Below are 21,137 nucleotides of genomic sequence, written 5' to 3' on the forward strand. Positions count from 1 at the left end.
CAGACTACTCAGGTCTCTTCATCAGGCTCAGTATCTGAGTATACTGAGCCTGATGAAGAGACCTGAGTAGTCTGGAAAGCTTGCTATTATTACCATCTTTTCAGTTAGCCATTAAAAAGGTATCAACCACTGAGGACTCTCAGTTCTATTTTTTATATCTACTGGCTAACACGGTACAAAGTTATATTTTACCTTTGCCCATAAAAAAAGGCAATATGATCTCAAGTTGCAGATGGTAAGCTACGAAAAGGCCCCTTGTAACGCTTGTCACTACGTTATGGGGTCGCGTGAACGGAAGGGTAGTCAAGAGAGCTGAAGTCTGGTAACAGGAGGTCACATATAATCACAAGGGGTAAACCGAGACGTAGTCAGGGTCATAATACCAGAAGAGCACGTAGTAGTAAAAGGGAGCAAGCAAAGACGTGGTCAGATAACGTCCTGGGTCAAAGACAGGAATGCACGACAGGAATAGGGAGCGGGCAGAGGGAAGTCCAATAACAGTCCGGGGTCAGAATACCAAGATCAGAATACAACAACACACAAACTATGGCAAACAGCAGAACCAGAGGCTACAACTGGCAGAGATCTGGGGAGCATGCTCAGTAAAGAAGCCTGAGCAATTAGCCAGAAGGTGGAACAGCTGAGTAACCGGCACGTGCCAGAACCAACCTGGACTCAATATAGTGACCAAGCTGCTAGTTCATTATCAAGGACGGCGCCACAGAGCATCTCCAAGGGCAAGATGCTCTGCACAATGAATAAACACACTGCCAGATCTGTAAGCACCTCAGAGCATCTCCAAAGGCAAGATGCTCTGCACAAGGAATAGCCACACTGCCAGATCAAACGCTGCAGAGCATCTCCAAGGGCAAGATGCTCTGCCCAAGGAATAGACACACTGCCAGATCTGTAAGCACCGCAGAGCATCTCCAAGGGCAAGATGCTCTGCACAAGGAATAGACACACTGCCTGATCTGTAAGCACCGCAAAGCATCTCCAAAGGCAAGATGCTCTGAACAAGGAATAGCCACACTGCCAGATCAAACGCTGCAGAGCATCTCCAAGGGCAAGATGCTCTGCCCAAGGAATAGACACACTGCCAGATCTGTAAGCACCGCAGAGCATCTCCAAAGGCAAGATGCTCTGAACAAGGAATAGACACACTGCCAGATCAAATGCTGCAGAGCATCTCCAAGGGCAAGATGCTCTGCACAAGGAATAGCCACACTGCCAGATCTGTAAGCATCGCAGATCATTTCCAAGGGCAAGATGCTCTGCACAAGGAATAGACTCACTGCCTGATCTGTAAGTGCCGCAGAGCATCTCCAAAGGCAAGATGCTCTCACAAAGGAATAGACACACTGCCAGATCTGTAAGCGCTGCAGAGCATCTCCAGGTCTGTGAGATGCTCTGCACAGAGAATCGTGACACCCCTCTCGTCGCCACACAAGTTTGCTATCGCCGTAATCATATTGACCTGAAGAATCTTGTTGCCGGCTCATTTTTACCGCACACTAAACACTGTAAAGACAAAACCCCTAAAATTATAGTATAATAGTTTGTTTTTTTCAGATTGTTTTTTCATTAGTAAAACTAATGTAAAACTTTAACTCAAAGGAGCTGCTATACAGAAAAATAAAAAGTTATGATTCCTACAAGGATAGGGAAAAAAAAACTAAAAGTGCAACTGGTAGCGGTAAAATACAGGTACAATGTGTAAGGGCATTGTCTACGTGTAAAGACGTCTTGTGGGATTGTAATCTCGGGGATAGACTTCCAAATCCTCCATCGTAAAGGCGTCTGCAGAAGGAAAGGCCGAAAAGTCTGACAAAGACCCTGAGATGTGCCCAGCAGCAGAAGCTAACGTGTTTGGGGCAGGGAGAGGCGCAGTCCCAGCGGACGGCCGCAGCCGATCAGTAACCTTTACACATGCTGTAACAGCATCCGGATGTCTTGTTTTGTTTGCAGCCTCCAAATCTTAATAACTGCGCCCCCTCCCTCGCTCCTCCGCCTCCCTCGGGCTGTTTGTGGTTCTGACTTGATGATTATTTCATTTATTTATTTTTTTATCTGATTAACTGACACATTGGGATCAAGTCAGACAGAGGCCCCCCGAGGCTACCCGACGTTTTCATTTAAAGGAAAGTGGGGAGGTTTGTGATCCACGCCACGTTTAATGGCTGTGTTTATCAGGCAGAGAAAAATTACCTACTTCTCTGCAGGGGGGAAGGAGTTTATCCTAAGGACCCGCAGTTTAAGGAAATTGATAATGGCTGCAAGGTAATTTACTGTTAAAAGTTTTTTTTTTTTTTTTATTTCTCATTAATATTACATTTCTGCCTATAATTACAGGTTGTGTTATTTGCCAATTAAACTCTAAAGTATTGCAGCTAATTTCTTCCATGGACAATTTCATGGTTGGGAGAGAGCGTGGAATTAGAGGGACACATAATTGGGGAGTGGCGTCTCCGGCTAATAATTGCATTACGGGCTCATAAATTGTCACATTGTTGTAGTATTGCCCTGGAATTAATTCAGCCAATATTCAGAAGTCGGGAAATTATTCAGACTAGCCTTCTTGAGGGGCAGCTCAGTGGTTAGCACTGTTGCTTTGGAGCGCTGAGGTCCGGGGTTCAAGTCCCGCCAAGGACAACATCTGCAAGGAGTTTGCCTGGTTTTCCTCTGGATTCTCCAGTTTCCTCCCATACTGATAGGGAATTTAGATTGTGAGCCCCGATGGGGACAGCAATGATGTCTGTAAAACACTGGAATTAATGGTGCGTCCAATAAATACATTCACCCTGAGATTAAATTGTAACGCTCGCGGCCGGTGTAGGGGCAGCAAGCGGGATTAGTGACTCACAGGGGGAACCCGGGCTTACCCCTTCTGGGAGGAAGGGGCTTAACTAAGCACCCACGGTGAGGCGGATGCCAAGTACCACTCCCAGCTCAGTGGCTGGAACTGTGGTAAGCTGACCCCCAGGACAGGGGAATGACTTAGGTACAGGTGGGATGACTGAGACAAGCTAGATAGGCGGGTGTGGACAGGTATGTTGGGCACTGTAGGTATGGGAACGCAGACTCAGTTATAGGTAACGGACACAAGGATAACGGGACCTAACCACTAGCTAGACAGACAGGACCCTCACTAATTCAAGGTGTTGCACAGGCACTTTCCCTAATGGGAGGGTGCCTTATATAGTGCATCTTCCTTTAAACAGCGTGACTGCCCTTTAAGAGGAGGGCCAGTGTGCGCGCGCGTCTTGGGTGTACTCTCGGGAACCCTGTGTGGCATGTACAGGGCCTGAGAGGGGAAGGAGGCAAAAGCAGACATGAATGGCTGTGGGAAAATGGGACCTGGCTAGGGCCAGTGAGCAGGGACGCCAGCACTATATAAATCTTCTAGATTCACCACTAGGCTCACAGTCTACAAAAGGTGGGTGAGGATACAGTAGGTGAGGACAGAGCTAGTTGCGCACTGGTGTACTGGTCTGAGGGTTATTGTAGGTTGTAGGCTTGTCGAAAGAGGTGGGTCTTCAGGTTCCTTTTGAAAGTTTCCACGGTAGGTGAGAGTTTAATATGCTGGGGTAGAGCATTCCAGAGTATGGGGGAAGCGCGGGAGAAATCTTGTATGCAACTGTGGGAAGAGGAGATAAGAGAGGAGTAGAGAAGATGATCTTGTAAGGATCTGAAGTTACGTGCAGGTAGGTACCGGGAGACTAGGTCACGTAGGTACCGGGAGACTAGGTCACAGATGTAAGGAGGAGACAGGTTGTGGATGGCTTTGTAGGTCATGGTTAGTGTTTTGAACTTGAGTCGTTGGGCAATGGGAAGCCAGTGAAGGGATTGGCAGAGATAAGGGGTGGGGGAATAGTGAGGGGAGAGGTTGTTTAATTGGGCCGCAGAATTTAGGATAGATTGGTGGGGTGCAAGAGTGTTGGAGGGAGGACACAGAGCAGGGGGTTGCAGTAGTCGAGGTGGGAGATGATGAGGGTATGAACTAATGTTTTTGCTGATTCTTGGTTAAGGAACATCTCCAAGGAACATCTGCCATTGCCTTCTTTTCACTGTACTCTGCCATCTCTTTGTTTTCGCTGTACTCTGCCGTATCTTTCTTTTCGCTGTACTCTGCCGTATCTTTCTTTTCGCTGTACTCTGCCATGTCCTTGTTTTCGCTGTACTCTGCCGTATCTTTCTTTTCGCTGTACTCTGCCATGTCCTTGTTTTCGCTGTACTCTGCCGTTTCCTTCTTTTCACTGTACTCTGCCATCTCCTTCCTTTCGCCATCTCCTTTAGTTCCATAGACTTTGGGACTCTGGCTCATCAGCTTTAGGTTGACTTTACCATTGCTTTCTGCTTTGGTTGAAGGGAATTATCCTAATAATATTTATGGAAAAGAGGTGTCCAAGAGGAAACACCACCAATATTTTATTATTGATGCTTCAAAACTACAAATGAGCAAATTAACATTAATTCTAGAAGTATGTAAAGAAGATGGCTACCCGAACGGTAAGGATAATCGGCCACCTGTAACAAGGACGTGATAGCTGTGGTGTATAGATTGCCTATCTATCCCCTATGCATTAATTTACCATCTGATGCCAGACCCTATGAATCATACATGTACATTGGGTCTGATGTTGCTTCTTGGATTGTCTCTTTTTCAGGATAAGGAGGCTGTGGATGCTGTTTCGGTTGGAGCCATCCTGTCCGACTACCAGCGAGTGCGAGTGGAAAACGTGTAAGACTTTTCTCTTAATTAAAATATGTTCTGAAAAAGCCTAGGAGTAATGTGCGCTCCAAATGTAAGCCTACCCACTGTCACTAATGGTGGAAGATGACGTGTGCTTTGTCATGTTCCTTATTACATGGACTCGTGCCATCACCTTTGAAGTCAGCCTTTAAGCATTGACAAGGTGCACTTTGCTTTCAGGTGTCAACGACTCGATCTTCAGCCTCTTGCTTTCCTTTGGCGCCGAAAGCAAGAGGAACTGTTGGATGAAATGATTTCTAGCAAGTTGCATGCCGTTCTCATCAAGGTAGCTGCATTTGGTAAGAGCGACTTACTTGTATGTGAGACCAACATTATTATACTTGGTTATATAGCGCCATCATATTCTGCAGCGCATTACAGACATCATCATCATTACTGTCCTGATTGGGGCTCACAATCTAAATCCCTATCACTATGTTTTTGGGTGTAGGAGGAAACCAAAAACTTACAAAATCATATTACCACACAGTGCAGAATTCTTCATGCCTAAGTGGTAAATAATGAGATATTAGGGTTTGATATTAGAAATTAGAAGCAAAATGGTTCCAAAGCGGGGCTAAGACGTCACATCAACCGTAATAGATCTGGGTGAATACATCCCTGTTTTCGGGAGTGCCGCTCTCATCTCTCCTACTTCCGTAGGTTGGAATATTTTATATGTTGTAGATAGAATATTATTGTTAAATAATAGGAGAAGAGTTGTGTTAATGAGACAGCCCCTTTAATTATTAATCCTCAAGTTGATTCCCCAATCGCAGACTTTTGCCCTACTACAAAATAGTGCTGTAGGCAAGAAGCCCGACCATTCCTCCTTTCTTTCTGGAAGAAGCGCAGTGCACACTTGGCACCCTCATATAGAAAGAATGTCCTCTAGATAACACAACACACAGCCATTAATGTCTAAACCGCTGGCAACATAAGTGAGTGCCCCCTAAGTGAATATGGCCAAATTGTGCCCAAAGTGTTAATATTTTGTGTGGCCACCCTTATTTTCAAGCATGGCCTTCACTCTCTTGGGCATTGAGATCACTAGAGCTTCACAGGATCCTCTTCCATCCTCCATGATGATATCCTCGGACACACATCCAGCTGAAATGCATTGTGGTACAGAAACCTGTTCAGTCCCTTCACTGCAATACATGAGATTAGCCAATCGGGCCGGCAGCTGACATTGGCATGGTAGTGACTGGAGGCGCATGGCAGTAACATCACCATAGCAGGCACACCAATTTCAGCTGCTGGCCACTGTGCCGCCGGCTACAGAGGAGGTCACCGCACAAAGTGGGAGCAGGGGAAGGTTAGTCGAATGGGGGGGGTTTATGCATGGGAGGCAGAATGGGGAAGATATATAACAGAAAGAGGCCCAGGATAAGGACATATGTACCAAGATAGAACATATATACTGGATAGGGGCCCAGGATAAGGACATGTATACCAGGATGGGGACTCCTTTACCAGAAATATTATTATTTTTATTATTGTTGTGCCATTTAGTTCATGGCACTGAACATGTGAAAAGAGTATACATGATAAAAATAAATATAATAATGAACAATACAAGGCACAGACTGGTACAGGAGGGGAGAGATCCCTGCCCCCGAGGGTTCACAGTCTACAGGGAATGGGTGAGGATACAATAGGTGAGGACAGAGCTGGTTGTGCAGCGATATGGTGGACTGAGGGTTACTGCAGGTTGTAGGCTTGTTGGAGAAGGTATGTCTTCAGGTTCCTTTTGAAGGTTTCCATGGTGGCTGAGAATCTGATATGCTGGGGTAGAGCGTTCCAGAGTATGGGGGAAGTGCGGGAGAAAACTTGTATGCAATTGTGGGAAGAGGAGATAAGAGGGGAAAAGGAGATCTTGTGAGGATCAGAGGTTACATACAGATAGGTATTGGGAGACTAGGTCACAGATGTATGGAGGAGACAGGTTGCTGATGGCTTTGGTGGTCATAGTTAGAGATTTAAACTGCAGTTTTTGGGCAATGAGATGCCAGTGAAACGTTTGACAGAGAGTAGATGCAGGTGAATAGTGAGGGTAGAGGTGGCTTAGTTGGGCAGCAGAGTTTAGGATAGATTGGGGCGGGGCGGGTACGATCGATCATGATCACAAGGACCGAGTAGTGTCGCTTGGCTTTGGTGATTAGTAGGTCATTGGTGCAAGGGGATAGAGGAGAGAATTAAAAGTGTTGAATAGCTGTGTAAGGTTGTGATACAGGGAGGAAATGAAGATCAGAAATAGGTTTGTTTTGCAGAAGTGAGTGTGGACTTGAAATTGGTGAGGAACTGTTTGTGTGTGATAACGTTCTTGGTGGAATGGGATCTTTTCCATCTCTACTCAGTAACCCTGAAAGGCTGCGTCAGTTCTTTAATCAGGTTGGTATGCCAAGGTTGTCTATTCATTGTGTGAGTTTTGGTATGCTTGAGTGGGGAGAGCCAGAGATTCGACAGCTATAGCTATTTTGGTATTATATAAAGCAGCAGCAGCATCTGCATCATGTAAGTAACATATGTATGCAAGAGTGAGAAAGGACTAAAGCCTGCTTTACAGGGGATGACCGATCGTGCGATTTCACGATCGATCGTACCCGCCCCCGTCGTTTGTGCGTCACGGGCAAATCGGTGCCCGTGTCGCACAAAGTCGTGAAACCCCCGTCACACGTACTTACCTGCTGAGCGACCTCGCTGTGGGCGTCGAACGTCCACTTCCTGAATGGGGAGGGACGTTCGGCGTCACAGCGATGTCACACAGCCGCCGGCCAATAGAAGTGGAAGGGCGGAGATGAGCGGGATGTAAACATCCCGCCCACCTTCTTCCTTCCGCATAGATGGTGGGAGCCGTGGGACGCAGGTAAGCAGAGTTCATCGCTCCCGGGGTGTCACACGGAGCGACGTGTGCTGCCACGGGACCGATGAACAACCGGCACAAGTAAAAATAAACGATATTATGAAACTGAGCAATGAGTACACGACTCACAATTTGTGAGCGATACTGCGTCGCTCAGAGGTTTCACACGAGACGACGTCGTGTATGATGCCGGATGTGCGTCACGAAAACCGTGACCCCGACGATGCATTGCACGATCCGTCGTCTCGTGTAAAGCACCCTTTAGAAAGTGAGTGTAAATCAAGGTATTTGAGATGTCTGTGAGGGTGTGTAAGTTTGCAGGATGGGGATTGTGCATTTGGAAAGGAGAGGGATTTGGATGTGAGTAGTCTGTGGTCAGACGGGGAGAGATGAGTTAGAGAGGTTAGATAGGGAACAAATGTGGGTGAGGTGAGGTCCAGCGTGTGGCCATCTTTGAGTGGTTGCGGAGGACCGTTGAGTGAGGCCGAAGAAGGAAGAGAATGTTAGAATCTTAGAGACAGATGAGTGGGAAGTGTCAATTGGGATGTTGAAGTCACCTATGATTATGTGGGGATGTCAGCAGAAAGGAAATGAAGTAGACAGGTGGTGAAGTGGTGTCCACAGTGTCTTTAATATAACGGTGTCGGAGATGCGTGGTACGCTCATGCTCTGACTCCGGCGGCATTTTAATGAAGGCATCATTACACTAGCAATGCACAAGCGACGTCAACAGTGGCAATGGTGGCACCTCACAAAATTTAAATAAAGAAAAGGGGCAAGCCATTAGGACAAAGGAGGAATTTACACAAAGGACCCGACCCACAAAGCCTGCCATGCTGCACCTGTCAATCATAGAATGCACCAATTTCTGGACCTTTATCAACATTTTATTCTGCAATAAAAGATCCAATCTGAAAACTGAAGATATGTCACCGTGCTAGTGCCAGTATGGCACTGCCTGCACTTTATATGGGAAAATCCTGGTCATTGGTTCCCTTTAAATCCCTTTGTCCATGATTGACAACAGCGATCAATCACAGCAAAGTAAAAATGGTGGGAAAATAAAGCACGTAGTACAGTCTATTCATAAATTGTAGTACTTTTCATTTATAAATTAATGAAGCTTTATGAACATGAAAACTCTCTATAGGGTATTTTCATTCTTAGACTGAAATCATAGATTTTACCAATATGATCTTTTATAATCTATTTTTCACTTTTTAGAAGTATAATCACTGTTTTTCTTATACAGATTCAAAAGAACAAAAAACACTTTTCCTTTCTTCCTAACAGTTTATTGAAAGTTGCACTTTATGTTTAATTTTTAGGGTTAGATCCTGATAAACACCTTGGGAAATCCTTAGAAGAAATGAGACCACTCCTGATGCAGGTCAGTGTTTTTAATTTATTTATTTATTTATTTTTACCTGTAAATTATTAGTTTGCATGCATAGTAAAAAGTGGCGCAACTTGATAATCAATTGGAACATATATATACAGGATGGTCTAAATGTAGGTGGACAGTGTATGTAATAGGGTTATCAATAATGGTGTAAAGTGAAACTGACTCAGTTGCTTTTAGCAACCAATCAGGTTCCACTTTTCATTCTTCACAGACTCTTCGGAAAATGAAAGGTGGAATCTGATTGGTTGCTAAGGGCAACTGAGTCAGTTTCACTTTACACCATGATTGATAACCCTATTACACATACTGTCCTCCTACATTTGGACCACCGTGTGTGTGTGTGTGTGTGTGTGTATATACACATATATTTTATATATATATATATATATATATATATATATATATATATATATATATATATATATATATATATATATATATATATATATATATATATATATATATATATATATATATATATATAATATATATGTGTGTGTGTGTGAGCCACACTAATGTTAGCATTATTTAAACATGCATCATTATTGGATTTGTAATGGAACCATACCATTAAAAAATCCATAGAGGCACATATCCAAATCGCAAATGAGGATTGTCGCCCCAATAATAATAGCACCATAAATAAATGTGCCAAAAAAGCAAAACAAAAGGCAAACTGTCAATAAAGCACTAAATCTTTAACTTGAGATTATCTGTGGATATCCCACAGAATCCAACATCATGAATGATTATGCATAGTTCCAGATGGCTGATGAAGGGGTATCCATAGCCCACATGTATCACTACTAATCCCCATAGTGGTACACTGGAGGATTTAGATACCCATTCACCCGGCTTCATGAACCATCTGCAATGAAAGGGGTTGTCTCAAGTTTCAAAGTTATAACTTCCCGATCACTGGGGGTCTGACCACTGAGACTGCCACCAATCTCGAGAACCAAGGCTCTGAAGATCCCAGTGTGAACAGTGTGTTGAACGATCTTATGCAGTGCTGCGCCGTACATTCCTAATAGGTCCACTGGAGATTGCAGAGTGCTGCTTTTTGTTGGCCTTCAGCACTCTGATAAGACTGACTGGAGTGGCAGGGCGCACCATTGACCGTTCTATAGAGCCTGTTTTTCAGGATTGTGGTTGACTTCCCATTTAAGTTTATTTGTGGGATAGTAAGTGTCCACATGAGCTCTTGGACTGGGTGTTTTATGCTGTACTGGTCTTGCCTACTAGCACTATTGCACGTCAGGTTGCGTTCACACGCCATGCCGCTGTTGCCCTGTATTGCTATGGTCTTTCTTCAAGGAAATAATCAGCTTGTGATCAAGTTAACGGTAGCAACAACCAGCAGGCAGATCTTACCTTCTGTGCTAAACATTAATCTCCAGAGCCGCACTCTGATTGGTCACATGACTTTTTGTAAATATTTGTGACTATTCTCCTTCCATGTCTCCTTCTTCCACACAAATCCTGATATCTTTAGGACCTATTTAGGGTACCTTCACACTTTAGCGATGCAGCAGCGATCCGACCAGCGATCTGACCTGGTCAGGATCGCTGCTGCATCGCTACATGGTCGCTGGTGAGCTGTCAAACAGGCAGATCTCACCAGCGACCAGTGAACAGCCCCCAGCCAGCAGCGACGTGCAAGCGACGCTGCGCTTGCACGGAGCCGGCGTCTGGAAGCTGCGGACACTGGTAACTAAGGTAAACATCGGGTATGGTTACCCGATGTTTACATTAGTTACCAGCGCACACCGCTTAGCTGTGTGTGCAGGGAGCAGGGAGCCGCGCACACTGAGCACTGGCTCCTTGCTCTCCTAGCTACAGTACACATGGGGTTAATTAACCCGATGTGTAATGCAGCTACATGTGCAGAGAGCAGGGAGCCGCGCACGCTGCTTAGCGCTGGCTCCTTGCTCTCCTAGCTACAGTACTCATCGGGTTAATTAACCCGATGTGTACAGCAGCTACATGTGCAGAGAGCCGGAGCCGGCAGCACAGGCAGCGTGAGAGCTGCGGAGGCTGGTAACTAAGGTAAATATCGGGTAACCACCTTGGTTACCCGATGTTTATCTTAGTTACCAGCCTCCGCAGCTGCCAGACGCCGGCTCCTGCTCCCTGCTCGCTTCATTTGTCGCTCTCTCGCTGTCACACACAGTGATCTGTGTGTCACAGCGGGAGAGCGCCTTTGAAGAAAACGAACCAGGGCTGTGTGTAACGAGCAGCGATCTCGCAGCAGGGGCCAGATCGCTGCTCAGTGTCACACACAGCGAGATCGCTAATGAGGTCACTGCTGCGTCACAAAAAGCGTGACTCAGCAGCGATCTCGGCAGCGAGCTCGCTGTGTGTGAAGCACCCCTTAAGGCCCCGTCACACTAAGCAACATCGCTAGCAACATCGCTGCTAACGAACAACTTTTGTGACGTAGCAGTGATGTTGCTAGTGATGTTGCTGTGTGTGACATCCAGCAACAACCTGGCCCCTGCTGTGAGGTCGTTGGTTGTTGCTGAATGTCCTGGGCCATTTTTTAGTTGTTGCTGTCCCGCTGTGAAGCACAGATCGCTGTGTGTGACAGCGAGACAGCAACAACTAAATGTGCAGGCAGCAGGAGCCGGCTTCTGCGGAGGCTGGTAACCAATGTAAACATCGGGTAACCAAGAAGCCCTGTCCTTGTGGTTACCCGATATTTACCTTTACCAGCCTCCTCCGCTCTGTCAGTGCCGGCTCCTGCTCTGTGCACATTTAGCTGCAGCACACATCGGGTAATTAACCCGATGTGTGCTGTAACTAGGAGAGCAGGGAGCCAGCGCTCAGTGTGCGCTGCTCCCTGCTCTTTGCACGTGTAGCTGCGTGCACTGGTAACCAAGGTAAATATCGGGTTGGTTACCCGATATTTACCTTAGTTACCAAGCGCAGCATCTTCCACGTGGCGCTGCTGGCTGGGGGCTGGTTGCTGGTGAGCTCACCAGCAACTCGTGTAGCCACGCTCCAGCGATCCCTGCCAGGTCAGGTTGCTGGTGGGATCGCTGGAGCGTCGCAGTGTGACATCTCACCAGCAACCTCCTAGCAACTTACCAGCGATCCCTATCAGGTTTGATCGTTGTTGGGATCGCTGGTAAGTTGTTTAGTGTGACTGGGCCTTTACACTCACAGATTATCAGGAAAGCTTGTTTTAGGATTATCACTCTGTCTAAAGAGATCCGCAATCACCTAATGGCTGAGCAAGCCTATCGGTGGGGTGAAATTATTTTTAAGCTTGCTTAAAATTCATCTTTCTCAGCAGCATGTCGTCCAGTGTATACAAGACCATCCATACACATAAAAGTTGCCTATCTCAAGAGACAAGTCAATGACTACTGCTTGGCTTGCATGTAGCTGATCAGTAGTCATTTATCAGCCATGGTCAACTTGTCAAAATGGGCCCTTATTGGGGACCAAGGAGGCGTTTAATCAACAGCTTCTCCAGCAGAAGCCGAGAATGTGAATTCACGAATTGTCTACATTTGTTTCAGCTGTCGTCCCGATACGGGGTCCACGTGTGCGGAGAAGGAGGAGAATATGAGACTCTTACTTTGGATTGTCCACTCTTCAGGAAGAAGATAATTATGTAAGTTTAGTTGCTTCTATGTGCCGCACAAGCTTGTATAGATACTTTCAGTGTTGTCATCAATCTTAAAGGTATTTATGGCTAAAAAAAGAGGAAAAAATCCAGCGGTGATGCAGTTTCCATAAAATATAGCTTTTATTCAAAACTCAATAAAAAAACTAGTATTCACCTTCATCCTGGTCCATATGGAATACTAGTCGCCAAAACGTGTAGTCCGCCATGACGCTACCTGAGCACATATTTCCACCCTTGTATATTTTTTATTGCTGATATGAACCTTAAATAGTTTTTTATTGGCGTTTTGAATAAAAGATATATTTTATGGAAATTGGATCACCACTGGATTTTTTTCCTCTTTTTTTGGCCTTAACCTGTTGGGTGTTGCTTCCACCCTTTCCATGTGGGATCCTTAACTATTACACCATAGAGGGAAGGTAAGCTGGCGTTGCCAAAGTTTTTTTTTCTAAAGGTATTAATGGGTATGTTCCCACCACCCACTTACCTAAACTCCATGCTCCTATTTCCCTCATGCCATCTTTACAGTGTTTGTACCAGGCTGTAAGTAATTCACGGGATAGGTGATAACTTGCTGATGGTCCAGATGCTAAGACGCCGACAGGTCCCGGGATTATGGAGCCGCGTCTGTATGGAGAGACAGCCGGGCCTGTGCACCACCACACTATTTATTGCCTATGGGTGCAGCTCATGACTATCTCCAGCAGTCCCATAGACAGGGAATGGAGCCGCCATGCAAATTCTCGACCACTGCTTCATTTAGATGGGACTCTACTGAACTCCATTGTCAAGTTTTGTGGGGGTCCCAGTAGTCAGATCTCTTAGCGACCAGCAAATTAGCACCTATCCTTTAGATTGGTTACCCTGACATCTTGATAGAAACTTTCTTCAGCGCTCTATTGGGAGACCCAGACGATTGGGGTATAGCTACTGCCCTCTGGAGGCCACACAAAGCACTACATTAAAAGTGCAAGGCCCCTCCCCCTCTGGCTATACCCCCCCGTGGTATCACGGGTTCTCCAGTTTTAGCTTTGTGTGCGAAGGAGGTCAGACATTCCATGCATAGCTCCACAGATTTTAGTCAGCAGTAGCTGCTGACTATGTCGGATGGAAGAAAAGAGGACACATATAGTGTCCCCAGCATGCTCCCTTCTCACCCCTGGATGGTGTTGTAAGGTTGAGGTACCTATTGCTGGTACAGGGCTGGAGCCCCACATGCTGTTTTCCTTCCACATCCCCTGGTAGGGCTCTGTGGAAGTGGGATCCTGCCGGCCTCTCAGCTCTGATGCCGGGCTCCATCCACAGACCCATTAGAACCTGATGGATTCGGAGCAGGAGTACGATCAGGGACAGGGCCCTGCATCTTACAGGTACTCTGTGTCCCCGGCAGGCACAGACACACTCCGGGCTGGCTGGGTGTTATAGTGCGCCGGGGACCGCAACGTGGAGTTGGTGTCCCTACAGATTACTGGGGGATTGTTTGTGTTTGGGAACGCAGCGCCGACCCCCTCTGGACCGGGCGGCGCTGCTGTGACTTGTGGTGCGCCGGGGATCCGCCGTCCGCGCTTTTACGGCGGCGGCGGTTATAACTTTAGTCCCCGGCTTTTTGGGCCTAGGACGCCGGCAGCTCCGTTTCGTTCCCGCCCCCACCCTGTCATTCAGGGTAGGGGAGAGACGCTGTTCGCAAGCAGCGACGAGGGCTGGAGCCTGATTTACATGCTCCAGCCCTCTCACTTGGCACAGAGGGAAGCAGGCTTCCCGCTCTTGGCCAGGAACGCCCAGGGCCCGCCCCCCTTCCTCTCTCGAGACGCCGGCAGCCATTACATGCATGTCTGGCTGGAGGAAGGACGCAAGGCTCTGGGAGACCTGGACTAGGGGCTATCTGGCGACCACACACCCGCTTTTTAAGCGGGCGGTAAGCGATTTTTCTGTGCTGGTCCCTCTAGTGCCTCACTGTGTATCAGTGTACTGGATACAGTTATATAGATATTGTATTTCTTGCACTGTGAGGTGCGCTTCTGGCTGCATATCCCAGATCGCTCTGTGGAAGCAGCAACATGTCATCCTCAAAACGCAAGGCGGCCAAGGCAAAAAGGGCTGTGTATACTGCGTGTGCTGCATGTGGGGCTAATCTACCAGCAGGCTCTGATGACCCCCATTGTGTGCAATGCTCCGACCCGGTGCTGCTTCGCCAGCCGGAGTCAGGAGAGGTAGCGACCCAGGCTGAGACGCTTGTAAGTTCTGCCCCGGTGACAGGGACGGACTTTGCAGTTTTTGCAGATAATATGTCTGTATCTATGGCAAAAATCCTTGAGACCTTGCAATCTATGCATGGGGCTCAGTCTCTGGGCACGGCGAGGCCTCTGTTCTCAGGTCCCCCTTACTTGGAGTGTATCCAGCCCACAGGGGGGTCCCCGGCTTCACAGGCCGAGGATTATGACTCAGATGATGGCCCTAGCCACCCTAAGCGAGCTCGCTGGGAAAGACCCTCGACGTCTTCACACTGCTCAGGGTCTCAGCGCAATCAGTCTCCCTGTGATGTGTCTGATGAGAGTGATCAGGAATCCACTCCTGGAACCCCTCTCAACCTGGATACCCCGGATGGGGATGCCATGGTAGATGACCTTATCTCAGCCATCAATAGGCTGTTGGATATTTCTCCCCCAGCCCCTTCAGCAGAAGAGGCGGCTGCGGAGCAGGAAAAGTTTCGTTTCCTTTATCCCAAGCGTAAATTGAGTGCTTTGTTAGATCACTCTGACTTCAGAGAATCAATCCAGAAGCACGACGCTCACCCAGAAAGGCGTTTCTCTAAACGATCTAAAGATACGCGTTTCCCTTTCCCCCCTGAGGTGGTCAAGCGCTGGACACAGTGTCCAAAGGTAGACCCCCCGATTTCCAAACTTGCAGCTAGATCCATAGTTGCAGTGGAGGATGGCGCTTCACTTAAAGATGCCAATGACAGACAGATGGACCTTTGGTTAAAATCTGTCTATGAAGCTATAGGCGCGTCGTTTGCTCCGGCATTCGCAGCCGTATGGGCACTCCAGGCTATTTCAGCTGGCTTAGCAAAAGTGGATGCTATCATGCATCCAGCAGTGCCGCAAGTGGCGCACCTTACCACGCAGATGTCGGCGTTTGCGTCTTACGCTATCAATGCGGTCCTAGAATCTACCAGTCGCACCTCAATGGCGTCCGCCAATTCGGTAGTTTTGCGCAGAGCCTTGTGGTTAAAGGACTGGAAAGCAGATGCTGGTTCCAAAAAATGTTTAACCAGTTTGCCTTTGTCTAGAGAGAGACTGTTTGGCGAGCCATTGGCTGACATCATTAAGCAGTCCAAGGGTAAAGACTCCTCTTTACCACAACCCAGAACACCCAAACCTCAGCAGAAAAAGTGGCAGCAGAGGTTTCAGTCCTTTCGAGGTTCGGGCAAGACACCATTTACCTCGTCCAAAGGGACTCAGAGGACGCAAAGAAACTCAGATTCGTGGCGGACTCACACACGCCCCAAGAAAGCAAATGGAGGTACCGCTTCCAAAGCGGCTACCTCATGACTTCCAGCCCCCCCCCTCCGCATCGCCGGTCGGGGGCAGGCTCTCCCGCTTTTCGGCATTTGGATGTCACAGGTCAAAGACCGGTGGGTGACGGACATTTTGTCTCGCGGGTACAGAATCGAGTTCAATTCTCGTCCTCCAGCTCGGTTCTTCAGAACCTCCCCACGTCCAGACCGAGCAGATGCTCTGCTGCAGGCGGTGGATTCCCTAAAAGCGGAAGGAGTGGTTATCCCAGTCCCTCCTCAGGAACAAGGGCAAGGGTTTTACTCCAATCTCTTTGTGGTTCCAAAAGGGACGGCTCGTTCCGTCCTGTTCTGGACCTAAAACGGCTCAACAAACATGTGCACGCCAGGAGGTTCCGGATGGAAACCCTCCGCTCTGTCATTGCCTCAATGTCCAGAGGAGACTTCCTTGCCTCAATAGACATCAAAGATGCTTATCTCCACGTGCCAATTGCTACAGAACATCAACGTTTTCTACGTTTTGTGATAGGAGACGACCATTTTCAGTTCGTAGCTCTTCCATTTGGTCTGGCGACAGCCCCACGGGTCTTCACCAAGGTCATGGCGGCGGTGGTAGCAGTCTTGCACTCTCGGGGACACTCGGTGATTCCTTACCTAGACGACTTATTGGTCAAAGCTCCCTCTCAGGAGGCATGCCAACTCAGCCTGAATGCTACGCTGGAGACTCTACAGTCTTTCGGATGGATCATCAACTTTCCAAAGTCGATCCTATCACCGACTCAGTCACTAACGTATCTTGGCATGGAGTTTCATACTCTAGCAGCGATAGTGAAGCTTCCGCTGGACAAGCAGCGGTCACTACAGACAGGGGTGCAATCTCTCCTGCAGGGCCAGTTGCATCCCTTGCGGCGCCTCATGCATTTCCTAGGGAAGATGGTGGCAGCCATGGAAGCAGTTCCCTTTGCGCAGTTTCATCTGCGCCCACTTCAATGGGACATTCTCCGCCAATGGGACGGGAAGTCAACGTCCCTGGACAGGAAAGTCTCGCTTTCCCAGACGGCCAAAGACTCTCTACAATGGTGGCTCCTTCCCACATCATTGTCTCAGGGAAGATCCTTCCTGCCCCATCCTGGGCAGTAGTCACGACAGATGCGAGTCTGTCAGGGTGGGGAGCAGTATTTCTCCACCACAGGGCTCAGGGGACGTGGACTCCGCAGGAGTCCACCCTTCAGATCAATGTTCTGGAGATCAGAGCAGTGTATCTTGCTCTACTGGCCTTCCAACAGTGGCTGGAAGGAAAGCAGATCCGAATCCAATCGGACAACTCCACAGCGGTGGCATACATCAACCACCAAGGAGGGACGCGCAGTCGGCAAGCCTTCCAAGAAGTCCGGCGCATTCTAATGTGGGTGGAGGACAGAGCATCCACCATATCCGCGGTTCACATCCCAGGCGTAGAAAACTGGGAAGCAGACTTCCTCAGTCGCCAGGGCATGGACGCAGGGGAATGGTCCCTTCACCCGGACGTGTTTCAGGAAATCTGTCGCCGCTGGGGAGTGCCGGACGTCGACCTAATGGCATCCCGGCACAACAACAAGGTCCCGGCATTCATGGCGAGGTCGCGCGATCAAAGAGCTCTGGCGGCAGACGCCTTGGTTCAAGATTGGTCGCAGTTTCAGCTCCCATACGTGTTTCCGCCTCTGGCGCTCTTGCCCAGAGTGCTACGCAAGATCAGATCCGAGTGCAGCCGCGTCATACTCGTCGCTCCAGACTGGCCGAGGAGGTCGTGGTATCCGGATCTGTGGCATCTCACGATCGGTCGACCGTGGTCACTGCCAGACCGACCAGACTTACTGTCCCAAGGGCCGTTTTTCCATCAGAATTCTGCGGCCCTGAACCTGACTGTGTGGCCATTGAGTCCTGGATCCTAGCATCTGCTGGATTATCTCAGGGAGTCATTGCCACAATGAGACAAGCTAGAAAGTCGAATTCGGCTAAGATCTACCACAGAACGTGGAAGATTTTCTTGTCCTGGTGCTCTGCTCAGGGAGTGTCTCCCTGGCCATTTGCATTGCCCAAGTTTCTTTCCTTCCTGCAATCGGGGTTAGAAAAGGGATTGTCGCTCAGCTCCCTTAAAGGGCAAGTTTCGGCACTATCCGTGTTTTTTCAGAAGCGTCTAGCACGTCTTCCTAAGGTGCGCACGTTCTGCAGGGGGTCTGTCATATTGTGCCCCCGTACAAGCGACCGTTAGATCCATGGGATCTGAACAGGGTACTAGTTGCTCTCCAGAAGCCGCCCTTCGAGCCTCTGAAGGAAGTTTCCTTTTCTCGGCTGTCGCAGAAAGTGGCGTTTCTTGTTGCAATCACATCGCTTCGGCGAGTGTCTGAGCTGGCAGCTCTGTCATCTAAGGCTCCCTTCCTGGTGTTCCACCAGGACAAGGTTGTGCTGCGCCCCCATTCCGGAGTTTCTTCCTAAGGTCGTATCCTCTTTTCATCTTAATCAGGATATTTCCTTGCCTTCTTTTTGCCCTCATCCGGTTCACCGGTATGAAAAGGCCCTACGTTTGCTAGATCTGGTGAGAGCACTCAGAATCTACATTTCCCGCACGGCGCCCATACGCCGTGCCGATGCACTTTTCGTCCTTGTCGCTGGTCCGCGCAAGGGGTTGCAGGCTTCTAAAGCCACCCTGGCTCGATGGATCAAAGAACCAATTCTAGAGGCCTACCGTTCTGCGGGCTTCCGGTTCCTTCAGGGCTAAAAGCCCATTCCACCAGAGCCGTGGGTGCGTCCTGGGCATTACGTCACCAGGCTTCGGCTCAACAGGTGTGCCAGGCAGCTACCTGGTCCAGTCTGCACACTTTCACCAAGCATTATCAGGTGCCATACCTATGCTTCGGCGGATGCCAGCTTAGGTAGAAGAGTCCTGCAGGCGGCAGTGACACCCCCGTAGGGGAGGGCTGTTTTGCAGCTCTAACATGAGGTATTTATTTACCCACCCAGGGACAGCTTTTGGACGTCCCAATCGTCTGGGTCTCCCAATAGAGCGCTGAAGAAGAAGGGAATTTTGTTACTTACCGTAAATTCCTTTTCTTCTAGCTCTTATTGGGAGACCCAGCACCCGCCCTGTTGTCCTTCGGGATGTTTTTTTGTTGTTTGCGGGTACACATGTTGTTCATGTTGAACGGTTTTTCAGTTCTCCGATGTTATTCGGAGTTAATTTGTTTAAACCAGTTATTGGCTTCCTCCTTCTTGCTTTGGCACTAAAACTGGAGAACCCGTGATACCACGGGGGGGTATAGCCAGAGGGGGAGGGGCCTTGCACTTTTAATGTAGTGCTTTGTGTGGCCTCCAGAGGGCAGTAGCTATACCCCAATCGTCTGGGTCTCCCAATAAGAGCTAGAAGAAAAGGAATTTACGGTAAGTAACAAAATTCCCTTCTTTATGCTGAGTTTTAGTAAACAATAATGCAGTTTCTGTTCTCCACACTGAGAGTTCAAACCCTCAATCTCTGATAACATGTCCCATGACGTCTTGTTCAGACATCCCATTGGGAGGGCAACCAGCCTTAATCACAACAGAAGATATATATATATATATATATATATATATATATATATATATATATATATATATATATCTATATATATAATTGCCTTATTCTGTCTGTCTGTCTGTCTGTCTGTCATGCTCCGAAATTGTGTCCTTACGGTGACACAAAGCTGATTGGCCGCTGGGCTCGCCATGGCCCCGCCCCCCCACACGGATTGGCCTCTCGCCCCGGCTCTCTGCAGGCCCCGCCCCCCTCACGCAATGCACGCTCGCTGTGGCCCAACTGACACGGGGCTCCGATTCCCAGGTGAGTACACACACACATCAGATCACACACACCTCACACACACCTCACACATCACATCCACACATCACAACATGCTGGGATATCGCTTGCTTCTACACCGGCTCCGTCAGGATCCCGGCAGTGCCAGACATAACCTTGCGATGCTGGGATCTTCACGGAGGCCGTGAAAGCTGGTAACCATTATACACATCGGGTAACTAAGGTCCCTTAGTTACCCGATGTGTATCATAGTTACCAGTGTACACCGGCTCACACTCACTCACACATCACACACACATCACATCGCATCCACACATCAAGGTCCTGCAGCTGCGGAACATACATAACATAACAGCACACACATAACAGCACACACATACACACACACAAATCAGATCACACTCACACACACCTCACACATCACATCGCATCCAAATACTCACAACATCCTGGGATATCGCTTGCTTCTCGGCGGCGATATTGTGCTGTGAGCTTCCAGGACCTGAGGGAGGATCACATGGCCAGAAGCATGTGATATCCCCGGATGTTGTGAGTATCAGCGCGTATGTGCAATATCGTCAGTGTCTGTGTGTGTGAGTGTATGCGATCGGGTGTGTGTGAGTGGATGCGATCGGTTGTGTGTGAGTGTATGCGATCGGGTGTGTGTGTGAGTGTATGCGATCGGGTGTGTGTGTGAGTGGATGCGATCGGTTGTGTGTGTGAGTGGATGCGATCGGTTGTGTGTGTGAGTGGATGCGATCGGTTGTGTGGGTGCGTGGATGCGATCGGTTGTGTGGGTGAGTGGATGCGATCGGGTGTGGGTGAGTGTCGGCAGAGGAGCACGGCGTGCTGGAGGAGGCTGGGAGCAGAGAGGCTGATCTTGGGGAAGGCTGAGAGGGGGAGGCTGATGCTGAGGGAGGCTGGAAGGAGAGAGGCTGAGCAAACGTGCTCCATCCGCCATGCTGCGCACTCCCCATCGTGCTGCATCCCCCATGCTGCGCACTCCCAAACGTGGTCCATCCGCCATGCTGCGCACTCCCAAACGTGCTCCATCCGCCATACTGCGCACTCCCAAACGTGCTCCATCTGCCATACTGCGCACTCCCCATCGTGCACCATCCGGCATG

The 21,137-nt window shown here is 48.6% G+C and overlaps 1 protein-coding gene across 1 annotated transcript in view; it reads left to right on the forward strand.

Moving 5' to 3' along the window:
- Positions 1-21,137, forward strand: part of DPH6 (diphthamine biosynthesis 6) — a 140,291-nt gene that overhangs the window by 42,590 nt on the left and 76,564 nt on the right. The window contains exons 4-7 of the mRNA XM_075329966.1: positions 4,668-4,741; positions 4,934-5,052; positions 8,948-9,009; positions 12,552-12,646. Coding sequence (XP_075186081.1) covers positions 4,668-4,741; positions 4,934-5,052; positions 8,948-9,009; positions 12,552-12,646 — 350 coding nt within the window. The remainder of the gene's footprint in view (positions 1-4,667; positions 4,742-4,933; positions 5,053-8,947; positions 9,010-12,551; positions 12,647-21,137) is intronic.

Source organism: Anomaloglossus baeobatrachus, chromosome 12 (assembly GCF_048569485.1).
Source record: "Anomaloglossus baeobatrachus isolate aAnoBae1 chromosome 12, aAnoBae1.hap1, whole genome shotgun sequence".
NCBI classification, from domain to species: Eukaryota; Metazoa; Chordata; class Amphibia; order Anura; family Aromobatidae; genus Anomaloglossus; species Anomaloglossus baeobatrachus.